General features: G+C 39.0%; 1 protein-coding gene across 10 annotated transcripts in view; it reads left to right on the top strand.

Moving 5' to 3' along the window:
- Positions 1-709: 709 nt before the first annotated feature.
- Positions 710-18,719, top strand: part of QKI (QKI, KH domain containing RNA binding) — a 154,039-nt gene continuing 136,029 nt past the window's right edge. For 6 of the 10 annotated variants that reach the window (XR_006413834.1, XM_044421471.1, XM_044421433.1 and 3 more), the window contains exon 1: positions 815-1,381. Coding sequence is in view for 8 of the 10 variants with exons in the window: in XM_044421471.1 (XP_044277406.1) it covers positions 1,240-1,381 (142 nt within the window). In the remaining 2 variants the exon portion in view is untranslated. Of the gene's footprint in view, positions 1,382-1,504; positions 4,372-18,719 lie in introns of those variants that run through there. The other 4 variants (XM_044421434.1, XM_044421457.1, XM_044421450.1 and 1 more) reach the window with 2 other exon arrangements.

Here is an 18,719-nt window from a genome sequence, read left to right as displayed (position 1 = left end):
CCGTCGCGAGCGAAAAGTAGACTTGGGCATGAGCCTTTGTATGTGTGCGCGCGCCCGTCACTCCAGAGCACGGAGCTATCACGGGTGCGCGTGTGTGTGTGTAACGTCGCTGCGTTCCTTTCGACTCACGCAAGACAAGAGCTCCCCCCTCCTAGCGGTTGTCAGCCGAGTCCCGAGTCTCACAGGCGAGCCGTAGGGGCGGGGCAGGCGGGCGGGCAGGCTGAGTCCGCCAAGTGGCGCCGCCGCCGCCGCTCGCTGATTAACGGCCGCCCCGCCCCTGCTCCTTCGCTGCTCCCTCCCTGCCGAGTCCCCTCCCCTTCCCGCCGCCGTTGCTTGCTGCCGCCGCCGCCGCCGCCGCCAGCACAGCCTGAACTGAAGCGAACTCCAGAGCGAACTGAGGAGGAAAAAGAAGGCGGAGGCATCATCACCGCCACCACCACCACGGCGGCGGCAAGGCTGAGACTCGCCAGCCACAAGCAAACGGCACCAGCGGGAGGGGAGGGAGGCAGGCGGAGCGGGAGGCGAGGCGGCGGCAATACCACCACCACCAGCAGCAGCAGCAGCAATAGCAGTAGCAGCAGGAACAGCAGAAGCACCACCGGTGGCCGGGAACAGCCTTACGAGCAGCGGCAGCGGCGGCGGGGACTCCTCGGGAAACAGTAGCCAAGCCCGCTTCCCATTTGCTTGCCTGCCTGCCTGCTTGCCTCCCCCGCCGCGGAGACAGACCAGGGGGCAGCAGAGCCGAGGAAAAGGAGCTGCGACCAGCGTCTGCGTGTGCGGCGGGCGAGAGAGGAAGAGGAGGGGGAAATACCGACGACTGCGCCGGCCACGGGCGCACGGCGTTGGGGAAAGGATTCCAGTGGCAGCGGCGACAGGAAGAGCGAGAAGCGGCAGCGGCGGATCTCTGTACAAGCTGGGAGGAAGACGAGGGCGCAGTCCTCCGTAGTGGTGGCAGAAGAGGGGCTGGGGGGGTGGCGGCCACCGAGTTCCCCCCTCTTATTTTTCTCCTTCGCCCGGGACCCGGCGGCGTCTGCTGGTGGCTTCTTCGTTGACGGCAGCCCCCCTTTTCCCGCTCCCTCGTTTTCCTCCTCCTCCCCAGTTTTCGGGGGGGAAGAGGCCTCTCCCCCCCTCAGCCCACATAACACACCCCGTCTCTTTCCCCGCCTGGCGGGCGCCCAGTGCGGTGGTTGGGCGGGTGCTGGTGCGGGCGCTCGCTCGCTCTCTCTCAGCGTTTGGAATATGGTTGGGGAAATGGAAACGAAGGAGAAGCCCAAGCCGAGCCCCGATTACCTGATGCAGTTGATGAACGACAAGAAGCTCATGAGCAGCCTCCCCAACTTCTGTGGGATATTCAACCACCTCGAGAGGCTGCTGGACGAAGGTAAAATAAACTTAAAAACAAACACCCCCCCCCCGCAACTCTTCTCCTTTATAAGTGCAAGGGGTGGGGGAAGACGGTGCTTTTCCTCTCCTCCCCCCGAAAAATCCTGGGCCTCTACGCTGTATGAATCCCCTTTGCCCTTCCCATTCCCGTCCCAAAAATGGGGGCGGACTTCTGTTTTCGCCCTTTCAATGGCGTCTTTTGGCCTTACCTCCTTCCCCCATAAACAAAGGGCAGAAGCGGGAAGTCTCCGCAGAAGTTTTGGTCTTTGAGGGCAAGGAGCGAATGAAGTCTCTCTTTGTGGTGTAGATACCTTATAATCGATCAACGGCATCCGTCACATTGTGAAAACGAAGGCAGGGGTGGGGAAGGAAAGGAGAAAGGGTTGTTTGGGGGGAGACCAGGAGAGTTCCGGGACTCCACCATAGAAAGTACGAAGGCGAAGTAGGCCTGGTGGTATGATTTATAGAAGTACTTGTAAGCGAGTTCGTTTTGCAGTCTAAAGAAATGAGTAATGGGTGTTTTTGTAGAGATTTGGCTGGCACTGGGAGGTGGTGGAAACGTCTTGTCGAGACCTGAGGGCTCAGCTCTCATCCCCTACTGGGCAGTTTGTCGGCCACCAAAAGACTGAACTGCTTCAAGTTTGAGTAAACAGACCAAACTTCTTTACTAGCTTTTATCCTGAAGAATCGACGCTGGACATTCTCCAAAAGCAAACGCGAGAGAGTGCCTGTGGCGTTGCTCAATATCCATTGTAGGTTCCAGGCCATGATCAACTCCCCAGTTTTTTTTCTCCACTTTAGATAGTACACAGTTGAGTGTTAAGAGGAAGGCCACATCTGTGGTGTAACCCGCTGTATGCTAAAGCATTTTCAGTCCTTAAATAAATTAATCGTTTTTTAGTTGTAAGTGACTTGAGTATTCTAGCCAAAGCTTCCTATCTCTTTTTAATTGCGGGTTATGTTGACCCTGCTTGAAGCCTATTCTGGATGCCAATTCCAAATTTTCAGTCAAACCCTATATTAAGAATTCATATCTTGAACTGCTAAGGTTTTCACAGAGATGTGGAAACTTGGTTAATGGCCACTGTCACTTTTTTATTTAAAAATAATGTTGACATAGAATTTCAGCCTTGGTTTTTGGGAATATTTTGATTTTTCCCCTTAATAAGAGTTCTAATTTTTGCACAGTTCTTCCTGGACTTAACAGGTCTGCTTGCATTTGTCTTGGAAAATGTTTAACGTTCGTTCACTTGGCAGTGAAGTGCCAGTTTACATTTTTGATGAATCCCTGGTTGGATTACACTTGTAATCAATGGAATGAACATTGAGAAGAAGCCATTTAGGAAGTTTCAGATTGTAAAGAATTTAAAAGAATATTATTTGGTATGAAATTAAGGAATCAATTGGAAAAAACCTTCTAAAATAACCAAATCAAGTGCAGTAATAACAATGGAGTTATTCATTATCCTGTAAGTTATCCTGTAAGTTCCTGAATCATCAGTTTGCTCTAAGAAGGGAGGTGCAGAGTTTGTCACAAGAACAAAAGAGTGGAAGGAACATCTCTCTTTTCAGAAGGGTATCTGAAGAATATGTGAGGTCATTGCAGCTTTTGAATGTCCTTGGTACTGTGGAAGTCTTTTAACTAGCAATTTCCTATTTTTTGTTTTTTAAGTCCAAAACAAGGATTGGAAGTTACCTTTTTCAACAGTCAAGTTATTTCTGTTTTCACACTTATTTCCCCACCCACCCCCCAGGTCCTTTTTTAGTAACCAAAGGAGAAACTTCAACTGCCCCTTTAAATTTTCCTGCTTTTCCTGTTTGTGTTGGCTCCTGGGTGGATGAACTGCAAATGCTGAAAACTTTCTGGAATGTTGAAAAAAAAAATGCTCCATGCAAATTCAGGGAATGAGCTAAATGTTTTAATATTTGAACACTAAGGGGCGCCAGTTCTTTCTTTTTGGAAAAAATGTAAGATTTTTAAGGTGTTTTATAAACCTTTATTCCCAAATCAGCAAACTTAACTAAACATTTAGAAGGTATGAGATGTCCAGCTTGGAACATAAGCATATTAATATGGGAGCTGCTGTTTGTGTTTTAGGTTGGTGATGTAAGTTTCTTCTCCAAAATAATTTTGGAAAAGTTTGAAATTTCCTTTAGAAGTGAAGGAACTGCTCTGAACTAAAAATTTAAACCACTGCAAAGAGTAGCTTGCTATACAGAAGAATACATATAAGAGACCTTTTAGAGTTCTGTATATGCCTATAAAATATTGAAAATAGTTTGACAATTTCATTTTTTTTGTAGCGGAAAGGAAAAATATGAAGTACCAAACTTGAATCAATCAGATCCGTGTTTTTCACTCTAATAATACTGGTTAAAGTAATGATAATTGTTACTGTTTTCCACTCTTTAAAAAGAAAGAAAAAGTATAACAAGTAATATTTTTACTAGGATTTAGTGCACTTTAATGAAATCTGTGTGTATTGATTCAAACGTGAGGTCTTTTAAAATTTTCTTTCTAAAAGTTGATTTTATGTGTACACATACATTTGAGGACTCCGTACAGAATATTTTATGTCAGCTCAAGTAGTCTACATTGTAATATGCAAGAGTGCAGAGACATAAAATTTCAAAAATACTTCAGTTTTTATAGAACTTTAACAGTTGTCAACTGTAGTTATAAATAACAATTAGTACCAAAGATACCTAAAATAACTGAATAAATACTAAGCTGCTTTTCTATTGGTTTACAAGATCCTTAAGAAATTGGATTACTTTCCCTAAGTGAAAATAAACTCTTGGTTCCAGGAATTGTTTGCTCAAAGTACTGTTACAAATTCTGGAAACAAACACAATTTGTATAACAAACCTTTCTTTTATGTAAATAGACACCTGTTGAATTCCTTCTGATTACCTCATGTCGTAAGGACTTTGAGGATTAAATATTAAATCCTATTGAATGATTCAAGTACTACCCATCAGGAGAAGGTAGGCAAACATAGAATCAAACTTTAGGTATGTGTGATTTTTACACTAGAAGCCAAAGTCCTGTTAGAATTTTTATTGAACTGTATTTTTTAATAACTAGAATGAGTACAGATTTTTTTCATAGACATTAGCTATTTGATTCCATTTTATATATTGAATATGCACAACAGAAATAGAAGACCAACTTTGAATAGTTTGATCTTCAATATAAAAAAACTTTTTGTTGTAATTGATTATAAACACTGGGTTAGATTCAGGCTGCAATCTCATGTCCACAAATTTGGGAAAGCACATTGCACTGTGGGATTTCTGAGTAGATACAGGATTATGCTGTAAGTTAGTTGACCTTGGTCCCTATTGAAATCAATAAGACCTAAGCCTCTGCTATTAGTGGGATTCAAGTTAAATTAATTTATGCTGCAGTTCTTGTGCATTTAGTTTGAAGTAAACTCTTTTGACCAAAACAAGATTTTAAGAAAACCTGCTGAGAAGAGTCTGTATTGAACCCATGAAATTCAGTTTAACAAAGCAAAACTGGAGAGAAAACCAAGACAAATCATAACACAGAAACTAGAGTACTGATGGTTTGCTTTTTATTTAGTGTTAATTATTCTCAGTGGGCTAAAATTAGTATATGTTGAGTTTCTGAAATACATCATTAAAGTTTGTTTTGTGGTTAAATTACCTTTCCCTCAGTTGTATTGATGGTCATGTACTCACTGAACATTGCTACAGATTCAGTTCCTAAGTGTTTAACTTGAACATCTCTATGAACTGTTTTGTTGGCAATCCCTGTTAGGAACCTTGAAGTTGTAGGTCGAAATGATGCAATTGGATGATATATTTAGTATTTTAAATGTATTGGTGCAGTAGGGTATTTTTAAATAATCCTTCCAACAAAATAATTAAAAAATATAATTGTACTTTGTTCCTGTTTTAGGGAGCACTAGAGTACATACAACCAGGGCCCTTCTGTTCTTCCTTGATTGGTTTCTTTCACTACAGCTTTTCTTTGGGGTTGGAATAGTTCTTCTGTAATAAGAGTTAAACATTCCTTGTTAGAATTAGGCATCTACATGGTTTTTTAAAAGAACATATCAATGATAAGAAAACTAGTCTGTTTTGCGGCTGTTGAGGTAGCCCCATATATGATGGATTACATTGTGCTTTCATAAGAATTCAATTATTTTCAGTAAAGATACTTTATATGGGAATATGCCTCTTGAATTTGCAATACTCTCTCAGATGGGCCATCTTGAGCTTTGATGGTGTGTAAAGTTTGCATACTTGTTTGGAAGTTTTGATTTCTTGTTCATGCACAATGTCAGGCATGCATTTAGAGCTCAATAAATAAGTAATCATACAAATCTCCTTAAGAGCTTATTAGTCCCCCACCCCTCACCCATTGCTATCTCTTTTAGCTGATCTCCACTCGCTAACAAGGTAATTAAATAAATAATTCTACTGTGAGGGTCTGAGACTTCTTTCTAATTCTTAATGTAGGTTGAGTTCTGCTCTTTTGGTGCTTAAAAGAACTAGAATCAAACTTTACAGTATAATACTTCAGAACAATGCAGAATGACTTTTCTCGATGATAATTGTCTGAAATACATGCTTCCCACAAGATATTAAAACTAAAACGTCATTTTGCAGGCAGATAAGTTTGCTGAACACCTCAGTTCCTAACGATAATGGTACAGTATCCCTTGCTAAATGGCTGTGCATTCATGGATTGTAAGATACTGGTCACTTAATTTCTGGTACATAACTATGAATGCATTCTGTTGTAAGGGAAGGAGATTGACAGGCATTCATGCTTTCAGAATATCTAGCAATTTTATAATGGTACATATTCTATTTTGTATTTGATTGCAAGCTATAGGTAATCAATTTTGCTGTTCATGAAATAATGGATGTTCAGTCATTTCAATTTGTAATTGAAACATTGTAACGCACTTCATAGCCTAATGAGAAAAATATCAGGGAGAACACAGTTTACAATTTTCAAACTTGTCTAGATTTGATTCTATTACTGAATCTTTGCTGCATATCTGATATGTTTATATTATGTCAACTTTAAAGAAGTGTATGGTATTTTGTAAGCATATGCTCAATCTGTTTTCTCCAGCTACCATTGTTCCCAGTACAACTGGGGTTGTTGAATGTAGAGAATAATTTGTCACATGTATTCATACATTCTAGAATATATATCTTAACCTTTAAACTATTTATTCTACTCTTGAACAAGGTTCTCAGTGCTGTTGTATTATAATAACATGTTTCAGGCAAGCATCCTAATGACATATTTATGTTCCAGTCAAATTGCCATGTATAATTTTTTTATTTCATTATTCATACATTACCAAATTTTTGTAGCATTATTAAATGAAACAAATGTTCTGTATTCATAAAAGTAAAACTAAATTTGTGATGCATTCCAGACATACATTTAAATTAAATGAAAATATTGGTGTTCAGTGTTTTTAAATAGACTGCAAGGTTTATATTTGGAAGCTAGATGTGCAGTGCAAACCTTAGCTTTGTATAACTTGTCTATTATTCTGTTAAACTAGGTGGCTCATAAATAATTGGACATCATGGGCAAGTTCCAGCTCTCATTCTGCTTGCTATAGAACAGCAAATGATGCTGTGCCAGTGGAAGCTAGGTTTTGAACCATGCACAAGAAGGAGAAATCAGCTAAAATTTTGGGTTGTTCACGCACTTGCATAAGTATAAAATACAAACATTTGCACATGAATTTGTATATTGTCTTAAGGAAATGAAGAATTGGCAAACTTCACATATAGTTAGTAGAAAGTACAATAGCATGACTTTCTTTTTAGTAAGAACATTTAAAATATGGAAAATAAATTATACCATTTGACTACTCACAACAATAGGCTATATCCAGTGGTGGCTTTGTGCTAGTAAAAGATGGGACACCCAATTTTTGCTTATCCTGTCTACCTATTATAGCCATCCATGACATATCCTTTATAGTTCCAGATGGTCCCTGAATCTGTAGGAATAGCTATTTGGGGGCCCATGGAAACTGGGAGCCTCAACTTATATGACCAGAAATTATTTTCAGTAGTAGAAAACCCACCATTAAACATGACTCCGTTTCATTAGAAAGACTATGGAAGCTCATACTAGGTATATGAAGTAAAATGCAGTCCATTTACACAGTGAGACATGATACACTAATAGGTCATTCTGGCAGCCTATGACAATTTGAGTAGGATTAAGCCTTCAGTACCCTGTCTTTCTTTCTAGTTTTCTGTTGCTGATGATAGTTGTTAGACCAAGAATCTGGAATAATGGAAAACTCTTTTTATTTTGAAAAATCAGAAAACTTTTAAACTGACACTTTATGTGCTATTTGTAAGGATATAAGCCTCCGAGTTCTTTAAAAAAGAAAAAGACAGGGTATAAGTCCAATAAATAAAATATTTCTCTCAGATACCCATATACTTCAGTGATACACATTTGTGGAACAAGGCTCTAATCTTGAAAAGTCTTGATACAGTCCCTAATTTGCAACTGATTTCATTAAGCCCAATGTGTATGTTTGATAAACCAGTAGAAAAATAATAAAACCATAATTCTGGGTTGTAGTAGGTGAGGTCATTGCTGATAAAGCAATGGTATTAGTCTTGAAATTGAAGTTTCTTATAAAATAGGTAATCATAGGTGGTATTGTTGTGATCAAGTGAAGAAAAGAAGCATTTGCATGGACAGAAAAAATGTTTTTATGTATTTTTATGTTGGTTTGATTAGATGGCCCAAGCTAACATACCAAAATAGATTGTAGCATAAATTGGCAAATTTGCATTGTCAATATAGGTTACATAAATTACTGCTGATTCAGCAGTGGGGGAACACAACATAGTCAAATCTAATTGGTTTATTTAAAGGAAATACCATTGTGCCTATTAGGAATTAATCATATTTGAATTCAGAGAGGAGAAGGTTTGATTTGCCTGTTGATGACAGTGGCTTGGAATTCTAAATTTCTGTATACTTGGGTTTATTCATTGCAGTTTTCTGAATATATAGGGCATAACAAAGTAGTAAATTACGGTATGAAAATATTAGAAATTTTTGCAAGTAATTATATTTTGCCACTTAGATTCATTTTGCATGTGATTTAAATAAATATATTGGTACTTCATGAACTATTATGAAAATATGTATGTTTTCAGTATAGTTGCTGCTAGTGTTATATAGCAGGCTTATTTGATTTATCCATATGACTATTATTAACCCTCCCCCCTTGGGTGATGAAGTCTTTTGGAAAACTTAAATAATTATAAATTTGAAGCTGATAAAATGTCAGCTCCTAATTTTAATATACCATTGTTTGGTTGTTGAACAAAAAGTGCTGTGGCGCTGTAAAGATAAGTTCTATTGCAGCTGTAGCATCTTGTGCCTGGCTCCTCAAATGCACAGAACAATATGGGCAGCTACAGTCCAGTCTATAAAAGTTTATATAGCAGTTTGTTCATGTGTGACAGGGAGGGAAGGAATCGTTGTCAAGAATCGTTGTCAAAAAAAAGTTGAAGTAAACTTTATAATCTACATGGTGTGGCAGACTTTTGCTTAGGTTCCAAAGAATTATCCAATTTCAGAGATTTTTTTTTTTTTTATTAAACAGTGGTTCGCTATGTCACATAGCTGAGGAAGCAAGTTTTCAAAAGCAGTTTATAGAAGGGAAATGGGGAAGTATAGAAACTTGTAGAATGCTGTAAATAGCTTTTTAGATTTTTGACTTGGTATTTTGATGTAGGCAATATTATAGGCAATTTCAGTAGCTTGTCTAGATTGTTGTGGGAGCTAACCAGATGACTCTGTTACTCCAAATATTTTATGTGTTGCCTGCAGTTCAATTCTAGGAGGAATTGAAAATACTGAGGAATGTAGAATAGATTAGATGTGAATGATATGGCATTATGTAACAGGTATTTTTATTAATAGAGCTTTATATAATAGCTGAATAGGTTTTTAATTGTAAATTTGGAGTTTCAGGCACTATGAGCAGGATCTGAAAGATGCAATAGCTGTACATTTCAAGAATTGCTCTTCTTGGTTAATCTTCATGGAGGAGCCAGAAAATGTTTTTAAGAAATTGTGGTCCATGATTGTTTTCCCTGTACATTTTCAGTTCTTACTATGGAAGCTTAAAAATTAAAAACTCTAAATAGTCTAAATCTAGTCTCAGTAGTCAAGGTGCGGGATTCACTTTCTGAATTGTTACGTACTTCCTTCTAGTCCAGCTGTTACCATATTTTCCTGGTGTCATAAGAATAATGAAACTGGACTTGCAAATAACTCCATGTAAGATACTAGCTTTGAACCTGTTTGCTAGCCTGGTGTGCATCTACTAGCCTATATTTCATTTGCATTTCTATTGGCAGGCTTGAAAAAAAGCTTTCAACTAAACAGATTGATGGAAGAGAGATGGCGCAGTTTGCCTTTTCTTTGCCACTCCCCTGTATTTCCATAATGGTTTTGGAGAAAGAGGCTTGGCTTCCTCCACAGCTAACACAAAAACAACTGGTTACTGAAGGAGGGATGGAATTACAAGTCCTCCACCAGCTATCTCTTTTCCATGGTGGAATTTCTTTTTGCATATGGCTAATATAAATTGTTAATACAGTGCTGAATTCAGTGGACTGTAGATTATGATTGTTAATCTTGAGTTAATCTTAATGAGCCTGTGTCCTCAGAAGTAGCCTGAGTCAGTTTGGATCTTATCATTATGTACATAGACAGGATTATTTAGTTGTGGTATACTTTTCATTTACCAACATAAAAGTTGAGCAAATCTCTTATTACTCTAATGACTCCAGGACACTGTACATTGCTCATACTCCTTATTTTACCTTCTCAACAAGTCTGAACATTGGTTAAGGTGAGAGAGCAACTAGTGCCAAAGTTATTTAGATGGTAGTGCTAAATAATTATTTAGGCACTGTTTCCATTGCACTCAGTGGGATATACTTCCAATGAAATATGCATAGGATTATGATGTCTTCATGGCTGAATAAAGATATACTTTCTGTTTTTCCTGGTTCTAATCTATCATCATCAGCTGTGCTCTGCTTCCAAAACACATCCAAGTTTGTAGTTAACTTTTGGGAACACTTTAGTTCGCTTTTGATTTTACAAGTCTTGGTAGCCAACCAAACTTTGTGTTTCCAGATGACACTTCCCTGCTGAAGGAGGTGTTAGGTTTTGTTTATGGTGTCATACCAAGCTTTGGAAGCGTTATTTATATAAAACACACACAAGGTCGAGGCCAAGGCAAGCTCTCACTCTCTTTACAAGTCAAAAGCCTTGGTGAGGAGGAGTGTTTCACTTATTCTGCTGAAAACCAACACGAAAGGTTAGCTAAGATTCCAGTTGCTGGAATATTTGCTGCTATTGATGAGGTAAGCTTTGGAGTCATTGAGGAAGATAGGGCCAGTTATTCTACTGGCATAGCTTTTGCTGCCAAAATGGCAAGAAGCAGATTCTGTGACCCTGCTGATCTTGAGGCTGTATGGGAGCTGAATAAAACAGACATTTAGTGATACTTCCAAAATATGTGAAAAGTTATAATTATATGTATGTATGTATGTATTTTTCTTACGAACTCAACGTGGCTTGCATCATTTTCCTCTTTCTGTTCTCATTCTTATCCCTACAACTACCACCCTGTGAGGTAGGTTTGACTGAGATTCTCCGACTGGCCGAAAGTTAGCTCCATAGCCAAGCAGGGTCTAGAACCCAGGTTGCTTGAGTCCTGGTCCCCCACTCTTCACCACTACACCACACTGGATCTCTGTTTTGGAGGGTTAAGAAAATAACGAAAGCATTTGTTAAATCCTAGCTTATCACAGAAGGCTCAGGATTATTAGGCCTCCTGGTTTTCCAGGAGCCATTTGGGCTACTTGGCGACATAGAATAATAAAAACAATAAATACGACCCACCGTTCTCAAAACTCAACATTTTCAGGTGCAAGAAACAGCTACTGATAACAATTGAATGCTGCAGCATTGGCATTTTCATCATTCCATTTAAATTGTTGGCGCAGCTTTCAGTAAAGCTGGGAGTTGCAATTTGCCAGCATTTAGAGTGAATAATAAAGTATAAATGTGGCCTTTGGTCAGTAAGCAAGATGAGAAGGACTGGTCATGGAAAGTATTGGAGGACAAGGAATGACACCTATGAATGGAACGTGGAACATGTAGATGGGACCCATACTAATGAAGAGCTTCGTAATGCTCATGAATAAGATGTGGAAGAATTGCAAACTCTGATCCAATCAGGGTTATTTTTAGAAGTGGTCACTTGCTCCTATTCCGATGAAAACAAGTTTTTGTGGTGAAAACCAGCATATGTAGGTCATATCCAGTGCTGGTCATGCACTGGGAATGGGGGAGGATGTGATTTTTGCTAGTTCCTTTGCTAGTTCCTTTGACTTTCTTCATCAGATTCATGGTGTGTGCAGTGGGCTTCAGGAAGAGAGGGTATGTGCTGAAAATTGCATGCTTCATTTAGCTGAAGGACATCTTGCCTCAGTGATGTGACCACTATTAAATACAATTCATAGTCCCTGGCATCTGCTAGCTAAGGAATTTAACCAATCTGTGCTTGTCTGTACTATCTATTCTGGTAATTTGGCACCAAATCTGGTCACATTTTTGCAAATTTCTTAGGACAAATAACTGAGTTGGTGAAAAAGAGGCTTTCTCACTACTATGTTTGGTTGTTTAATCCTTTGTTTAAACTTAAAAGATATATACAAATATTTCAGTTAAAAGGTTAAGTATGAATCTAGCTTTTACTAGATTTACTCAGTACACTCTAGTAAAAGTACTAGAGTAAAAGTGTACTACACTCAGATTTACACTCAGTTGAGCTTCTGAGTGTAAATCTGATTTACATTTGATTTACTAAGTTGCATTGAAAGCTTTCTACTTGAAGTCCTGCTTTCTTTTCGTATTCCAGTATCCTGGCAAACTGCCCACTGGTGAAAAGACAGCACACTTTTTTTGTTACCAGCCGCTGTAGAGTCAAAATCCTGAGATAGCATTAGTTGTTGTGATGTGCAACCCTCCTTCCCAGTAAACACGCCACTTCAGAGTTCCTTTTCTCAATACTTTATTATTACATGTCCTTTCTGTCAAACATCTCTGAGTTCAGCCAGAGTAAAGTATTGAACCTTCTCTGAGCCCTCCCTTAATCTTAATCCCGTTTAAGAGACTTTTTCTGTTCCTCACCTGTCTCCGCCCCTCCCTTCGTTCTGACAACTGAATCCCCTGCCCGTGTTGCCTCAAACCTGCATCAGCTCTTCAGCAGGAGCAGCTTCTACATCTGACTGACTATTCAGCTCTTGGGGCATGCTCTGGGCAGACCCTGAAACCGCCTCCCATTGGCAGATAGGAGCGCTAGCCAGCTTCCACTCCCAATTATTCTTGTTGGTCTAACGTCATTGCCATGGGATGGTTGGTCACCACCCCAACCCAGCTGGGGCAACGGTGCTTGAACTGCAGATGTTCCCTGACCTTGATCTGATACTCTTTGCCGACATTCCAAAACTACTTCGTCTTCACTGTCTGAACTCCAGTTCCCATCAAATCTATCAACAAACTGCAGCCCTTCTGGCCGCTTTCCCCTGTATATGTACACATTAGCTGTCTGAAAAAGTGTCAAGCTCAAACATATTATACTTAGTATAAATAACATCAGCTGAGTGCCAAAGAAAGAGAATATGTTCCTGATTATTGAACAGTGAAGCTTTTTACTGGAAGGTGTTGTCCGTTGATTCAGTGTTTATTTTAATTCTATAGGTATTAAAATATTCCAGTTACAAAAGCATAATTCGAGGAAATTAAAATGCTTTATTGTTTAGATAATAGTGTTCACAAAACTTGGTCATTACTGTTCCTAAGAATTCAGGACACATGTTGAATTTTAGGGAGAGATTTAATATATATTAGCTGCTTGATGAGTACTGAGTTTTACTGTTGCCAAGGATTTTATCTTTTTTGTTCAGAAGGTACACTCACATCAGCTTGAGATTAACATAGGATGAATTACATGGTAGCATTAATTACTTTGAAGAATATCAGCAAGAAGATTGATGGTGATAAATTGGATATGCTGGCACTAAGGTACATAAAAGGGCAAACCAAGTTTGTGGGTTATGCTTGCTTTTTTTTATTACAGTCTGCAGCTATCTGGAGTAAATTCAGAGGTAATTTTGGAATTAAGTGGGATGCTGTGAATGGAACTCTGGATTGAAAACTGATGTCAGTTGTATTTCTCAAGTGAAGCATCTCCTGAAAATTTGTATCAATTAGCATTTCACAACTAGTGAAGCAGCATCTAGCATAAGGAGGTCCTAATGAGTTGTGAAAGAGATTGTGACATTCTGTGCAAGCAGAATCAGATTTGACAGTTAGCAAGGGAAAGAATAGGGCATGGGTCCTCAGACTTCAGCTTGCAGGCCAGATTCAGCCCGCCATGCTCATTTATCCGGTCTGCCTCAGAGTTTTTGGACTTGATCGGAGAAAACGATCTCCGAGCGAGTCCAAAAGTTATGAGCCAGCGCATGCATACTCATTGTGAAGGCGGGTGTGATTGCGGGCGTGCTCATGCAGGGAAGATGGGTGTGATCGTGGTCCTGGTTGGTGGGGGGGATATGGCCGCGATCGCATCTGCCTTCCCTGCACGAGTGCATCCCCAATCGCACCTGTCTTCCCTCTTTTGACAGCAATCAAAAGAGCTATACTTTCTGCTCTGTGACTGTGTATTGTTCCCTGAACCCACTGTCCGGAATGGGAAAGTGCTGCAACTGCTAAATCTTACATTTTTTAATAGAAAAAAATCTGACTTAGAAAGAATATAGTTTTCATATTCTATGAAAGAATTGTTTTCATATTCTATGGGGTGGAGCCAAAAATAAGGATGGAAGCATGAATGAAGGAGGGAGGGGTATGTCAAAGATTTAAGATTTATTTGCAAGATTGGCCTCGGTGAAATACAGGAGTTTGTGCTTTTGTGTTTAGTATGCCTCATTTGCAACTGTGAACTGGTAGACTGACAATAGAATCTTGAATCTTATTTGCTTAGGACTAGGCAAACAATAAAGTTGCCTCAGTGGTTTTATAATAGGGCTGTTTAGACTAATAACACTTGGCCGTAATTGGCTTACAATCTAATGGACTTGATACAAAAGGGAAAAATAACCGGACAGGAAAGGACTGAATAAAAAGAGTGGTCAGGTCCCAACATAATAATTATATGATGACTGAGTAGAGTGGCCAGTGCTGTTGTACTGGGATGCAGGAGTGAAATGGCAGTTAATCCCAGCCATGATGAAACAGAGATTCTTACCACTTCTTTCACCCTCTGATATTGCCAGGTAGAATTTCCATAAAGAGATATGGGAAAGAAGGATCCAAAGTTGAGTACACTTTGTATTTTCAAAGTTGCATTTCATTAGACAGGTGACAGTGATGTATATCATTATTCTGTATCTTGGGACACTCATATAGCAAAGAAATTAGATTTAAAAAGAACAAAGGTCTTCCAGTAGACATTAGGCCTACTTGTATCTATGATAACTTCTAAAATACTATCTGTATGACGTTCAGTTTGTCTTCCAGCAGTAACTTACTGCTTCCAGTGCAGTGTCAGGAAGATAGGGAAAGTTTACCAGCACATGTCAGATCATTTGTGTGTGTGTGTGTGTGTGTGTGTGTGTGTGTGTATCAAACATGACTTGATTGCTGTAGATATATATATATTTGATAATCCCCAGTGTAATTGCTCTTATCAGGATAAAAGCAGGCTTAGAGCTTTTATGACTTGTGAAAGTAAATAAGATATGGTAGACTAACTGAACAGCTATAAACTAACCAAACTTAATGATGAATAAAACATTTGAAAGACAGTGTACCAATAAATGCTGGCCAGTATTTATTTATTTCTCGATTTATATCCTGCCTTTTTCCCTACAAAGGGCCCAAGGCAGCTTACATCATTCTCCTCCTCAATCTTATCCCTACAACAACAACCCTGTGAGGTAGCTTGGGCTGAGAGTCTGTGACTGGCCCAAAGTCACCCAGTTGGCTCCATGGCTGAATGGGGACTAGAACCCAGATCGTCTGAGTCCCAGTCCTATGCTCTTAACCACTACACCACACTGGCTCTGTGGAAAAGTATTCTTGAACCAATATTGAGGATATTTGAAATTCTCCTTTGATCTGTAATGTTAAGATAAGCTTGCTAATACTGAGTGAAGTCTTACAGATGTCCTCAAAATTACTAGCCCTCAAGTATCTACCTTTTTTTGCCTGCATACCTATTTATGGAAAATGGCCTGAAAGAGAGACCTGTGGAATGGGTTCTAATTTAAAGCCTTATAGCCTGGGAAGGATTCTTGTCCAGGAAAGGATCCTCACATGATTGGATCAGTGCCTATTTACTACTTATCCCAATGTTAGTTAATATCCAAGGATCCAGATAGCGTTACTGGGGTTGATAGCCAACTATTATTTTGATTAGCTAGCAGGTATATCCTGAAAGTACTTCTGAATGCAGGTACTGTAACTTTCTTTTCCTACTGAATAAATGCATCCTATTCCCTCTTCCAACACCATTACACAATGGCTTACTGTTCAGATGGCATGGAGCCTTCATGGTTATTAGTTCCTGCACTACATCTTAAACCATGCTGTGTCCTCACTGTTTACTGGATATGAGTAGACTGTGGTATCCCTTTTCCCAAAATCTTTATTCTTTCTCATATAAAACAGTTTGCCCAGATAGTTGAAATTGAAAAGGTGGTATAGTATCTAGAACAGTATCAGCATAGAGAACAAATAGTGGAAAGTATCGTGTTGTGCTAATGCACTCATAGGGACCCACTGCGTGCACAGTAGTCCTTTGGTGCTTTTAAAAATAATCCTGGAACTAAGTGGAAATGCTCATTTCTGGGGTTAGTTTTAGGAATGCCAAAGCCTCATTCTGCAAGAGGTGGGGCCTGCAAGCAAAAGGGAACCAGTGCAGGTGGAATTACAGTGTTGGATAATGTCATGTTTGTTTAAAAACAAACAATGAAACCCTTGACAGGAAGACATTACACACCTGAAAGTTCCAAATACACAATTAAAGATTTTCTCTATGGATGGTAAGTATTGCCATCATACTGCAGAAACAAGTGTATTGAAAGGATGCAGCAGATATTTTAGGATGATGCTCCTCTTAGAAATGAAAAATACCTTCCTTACTATTTGTGCTTAGTAGGCCATAGAGTGCAGCACATTTTTATAATAAAGATGATGAATTTAATCGCAAACTGGCAGCCGAATGGAAATTGCAGACCTTGATACTGGGAGAAAATTGCCTATAAAGCAACTCCTGGGAGAGCAGGCTTTAAATTTATCCACCCATTTCGACATTGAGTAGAGGATAGGAATTGCAGGGTATTTTCTGGGCCTGCTTAGTTTAGATGGATGATGGTACATTTTTCCTTTATTTAAGAACTAGGGAGAGTGTGTTAAAAGATGACCTTGTTGCCTTACATATAAGGCATTTGGCAAACTGCTTTATAAGATATTTGAAATACTTAGACCTCAAAAAGCATCATTGTTTAGTATGCATCACATGGAAGCCTATTCATTGGATAGTAATGTTGATGCAATATGAAAGGATTAAAACTACTTTTAAGCCGAAAGATGATTTTTATAAGGTAGCCCGGGATTCATTTATGCTTTAAAGTTTTCAGAGATTATTCAATGGTAATAGGAGTGCTCTCAGTCTGTTTCAGTTACCCATATCTACTGACTGTTTTGGGTCATTCATAGGTCATTCATTGTCTGTTTTGTAACTGATTCTTGACTAATGAGCTTAGGGTAGCATACTTGGTTCCCACTGTTATGTTCATCACAATCCTGTGAGGAAGGTTAGACTGAGAGTATAGTTCTAGATCTGGCTTTCTAATCCATGCTGGCTGAAGGTGATAGGAGTTGTAGTGTAACATCTGGATGGCCCTAAACTGTAGAAGAGTAGACTGTTCTAGGTCTCTCAGTGACTTCTGGGGAGAGTGGGAAGCAGAACATGAACACAGGATTTCCTAAACAAATTTGACCATAGAACTCTTCTGGGCTTGAAATATATTAATAGAACCCATAAATGCTGGTTTGGGTGTTATTGAATACTTCAGAATAAAGCAGTTAAAAAATAGAGCTGGGACTTAATACATTCTGGACAGAGTGGATAAAAATCAGTGATTTTTAAAATATATATAAAATGATTTTTAAAATTTAAATCAGTTTTTCATTTAAATTGGGTTTTTAAAAAATAAATGCTTTTTGAGGAAAAATCTATCTAAATATATTTTTATGTTTAAGAAATGTTATAGTCCAAAGATGATTAATCATGAAATAAGGATTAGTTTTTAATTATGTAGCATGAAACTATATTCATACAATTTTTAAATTGTTTGGTAAACAAATGCCATTAATCCTTTCACAATCTCCTCTTCCAATGGTTTCTGTAAGATTATTGGGCATTTTTTTTCTATCTAGAAGATAGCACAGATGTTTGGTTTTACATCTCTCAACACTGAATTTGTGTCTGCAGAAATCACATTCCACTTCTTCACAGCAGAAAATGCTATAAAAGAAAAGAGTTGAGAAAAGAACCTTAATCCCAGTGTTCTTTTGCAAATCTATGTACACAGAATTGGCCCCTTACCTCTTAATTGCTAAGTTTGAACCAATTCAATGAATAGAAGAAGCTTGTTGAGAGTGGAATAGAGCTGCACAAGAATCTAAGTGTGAGAAGGGAAGGGCAAACAGTATAAATGAAAGTGAAACCTTTTGAGGAGAATACTGCACAAGTCTTTGGATCTTCCTGTGTGTAGCCCAAGGTTTAGCATATTATTCTTTCCCTGAAGGTGAAAACTTGTAATGGCAGCAGGCTGTAAAAGAAATCCAGTTTGGGAATATTTTAATAAAGTTTCTTTATTTATGGGTAAAGCAGGCATCTGTGCAAGACCATGACTTAAATCTAGTCTTACTAAGTAGAGATTTAAATTGATTTGAAATCAAATCAAACAAATCTGCCCTCATTCTGGGAAAACTTTGGAACCATTTCAGGCCTGCTGCAATTTTCTCACGGAGCACTTCCAGGAAAATACCTCTTGCATTCACTGGGACAATGACTCAGAGCTATAATTGCTCAATCTGTGGAGATATCCTGAGCACAGCTTGATCCAAATTTATCGGATGCATTTCAGTTAGTACAGCTTGAGGATGTGGACTGATTGCTTGGACAGGTTTGTGCAAC

Source organism: Varanus komodoensis, unplaced genomic scaffold, assembly GCF_004798865.1.
Source record: "Varanus komodoensis strain SLA01 unplaced genomic scaffold, ASM479886v1 scaffold1, whole genome shotgun sequence".
NCBI classification, from domain to species: domain Eukaryota; kingdom Metazoa; phylum Chordata; class Lepidosauria; order Squamata; family Varanidae; genus Varanus; species Varanus komodoensis.
Note: the sequence above shows the minus strand (reverse complement) of the source record. Positions and strands in the feature narration are given on the sequence as shown.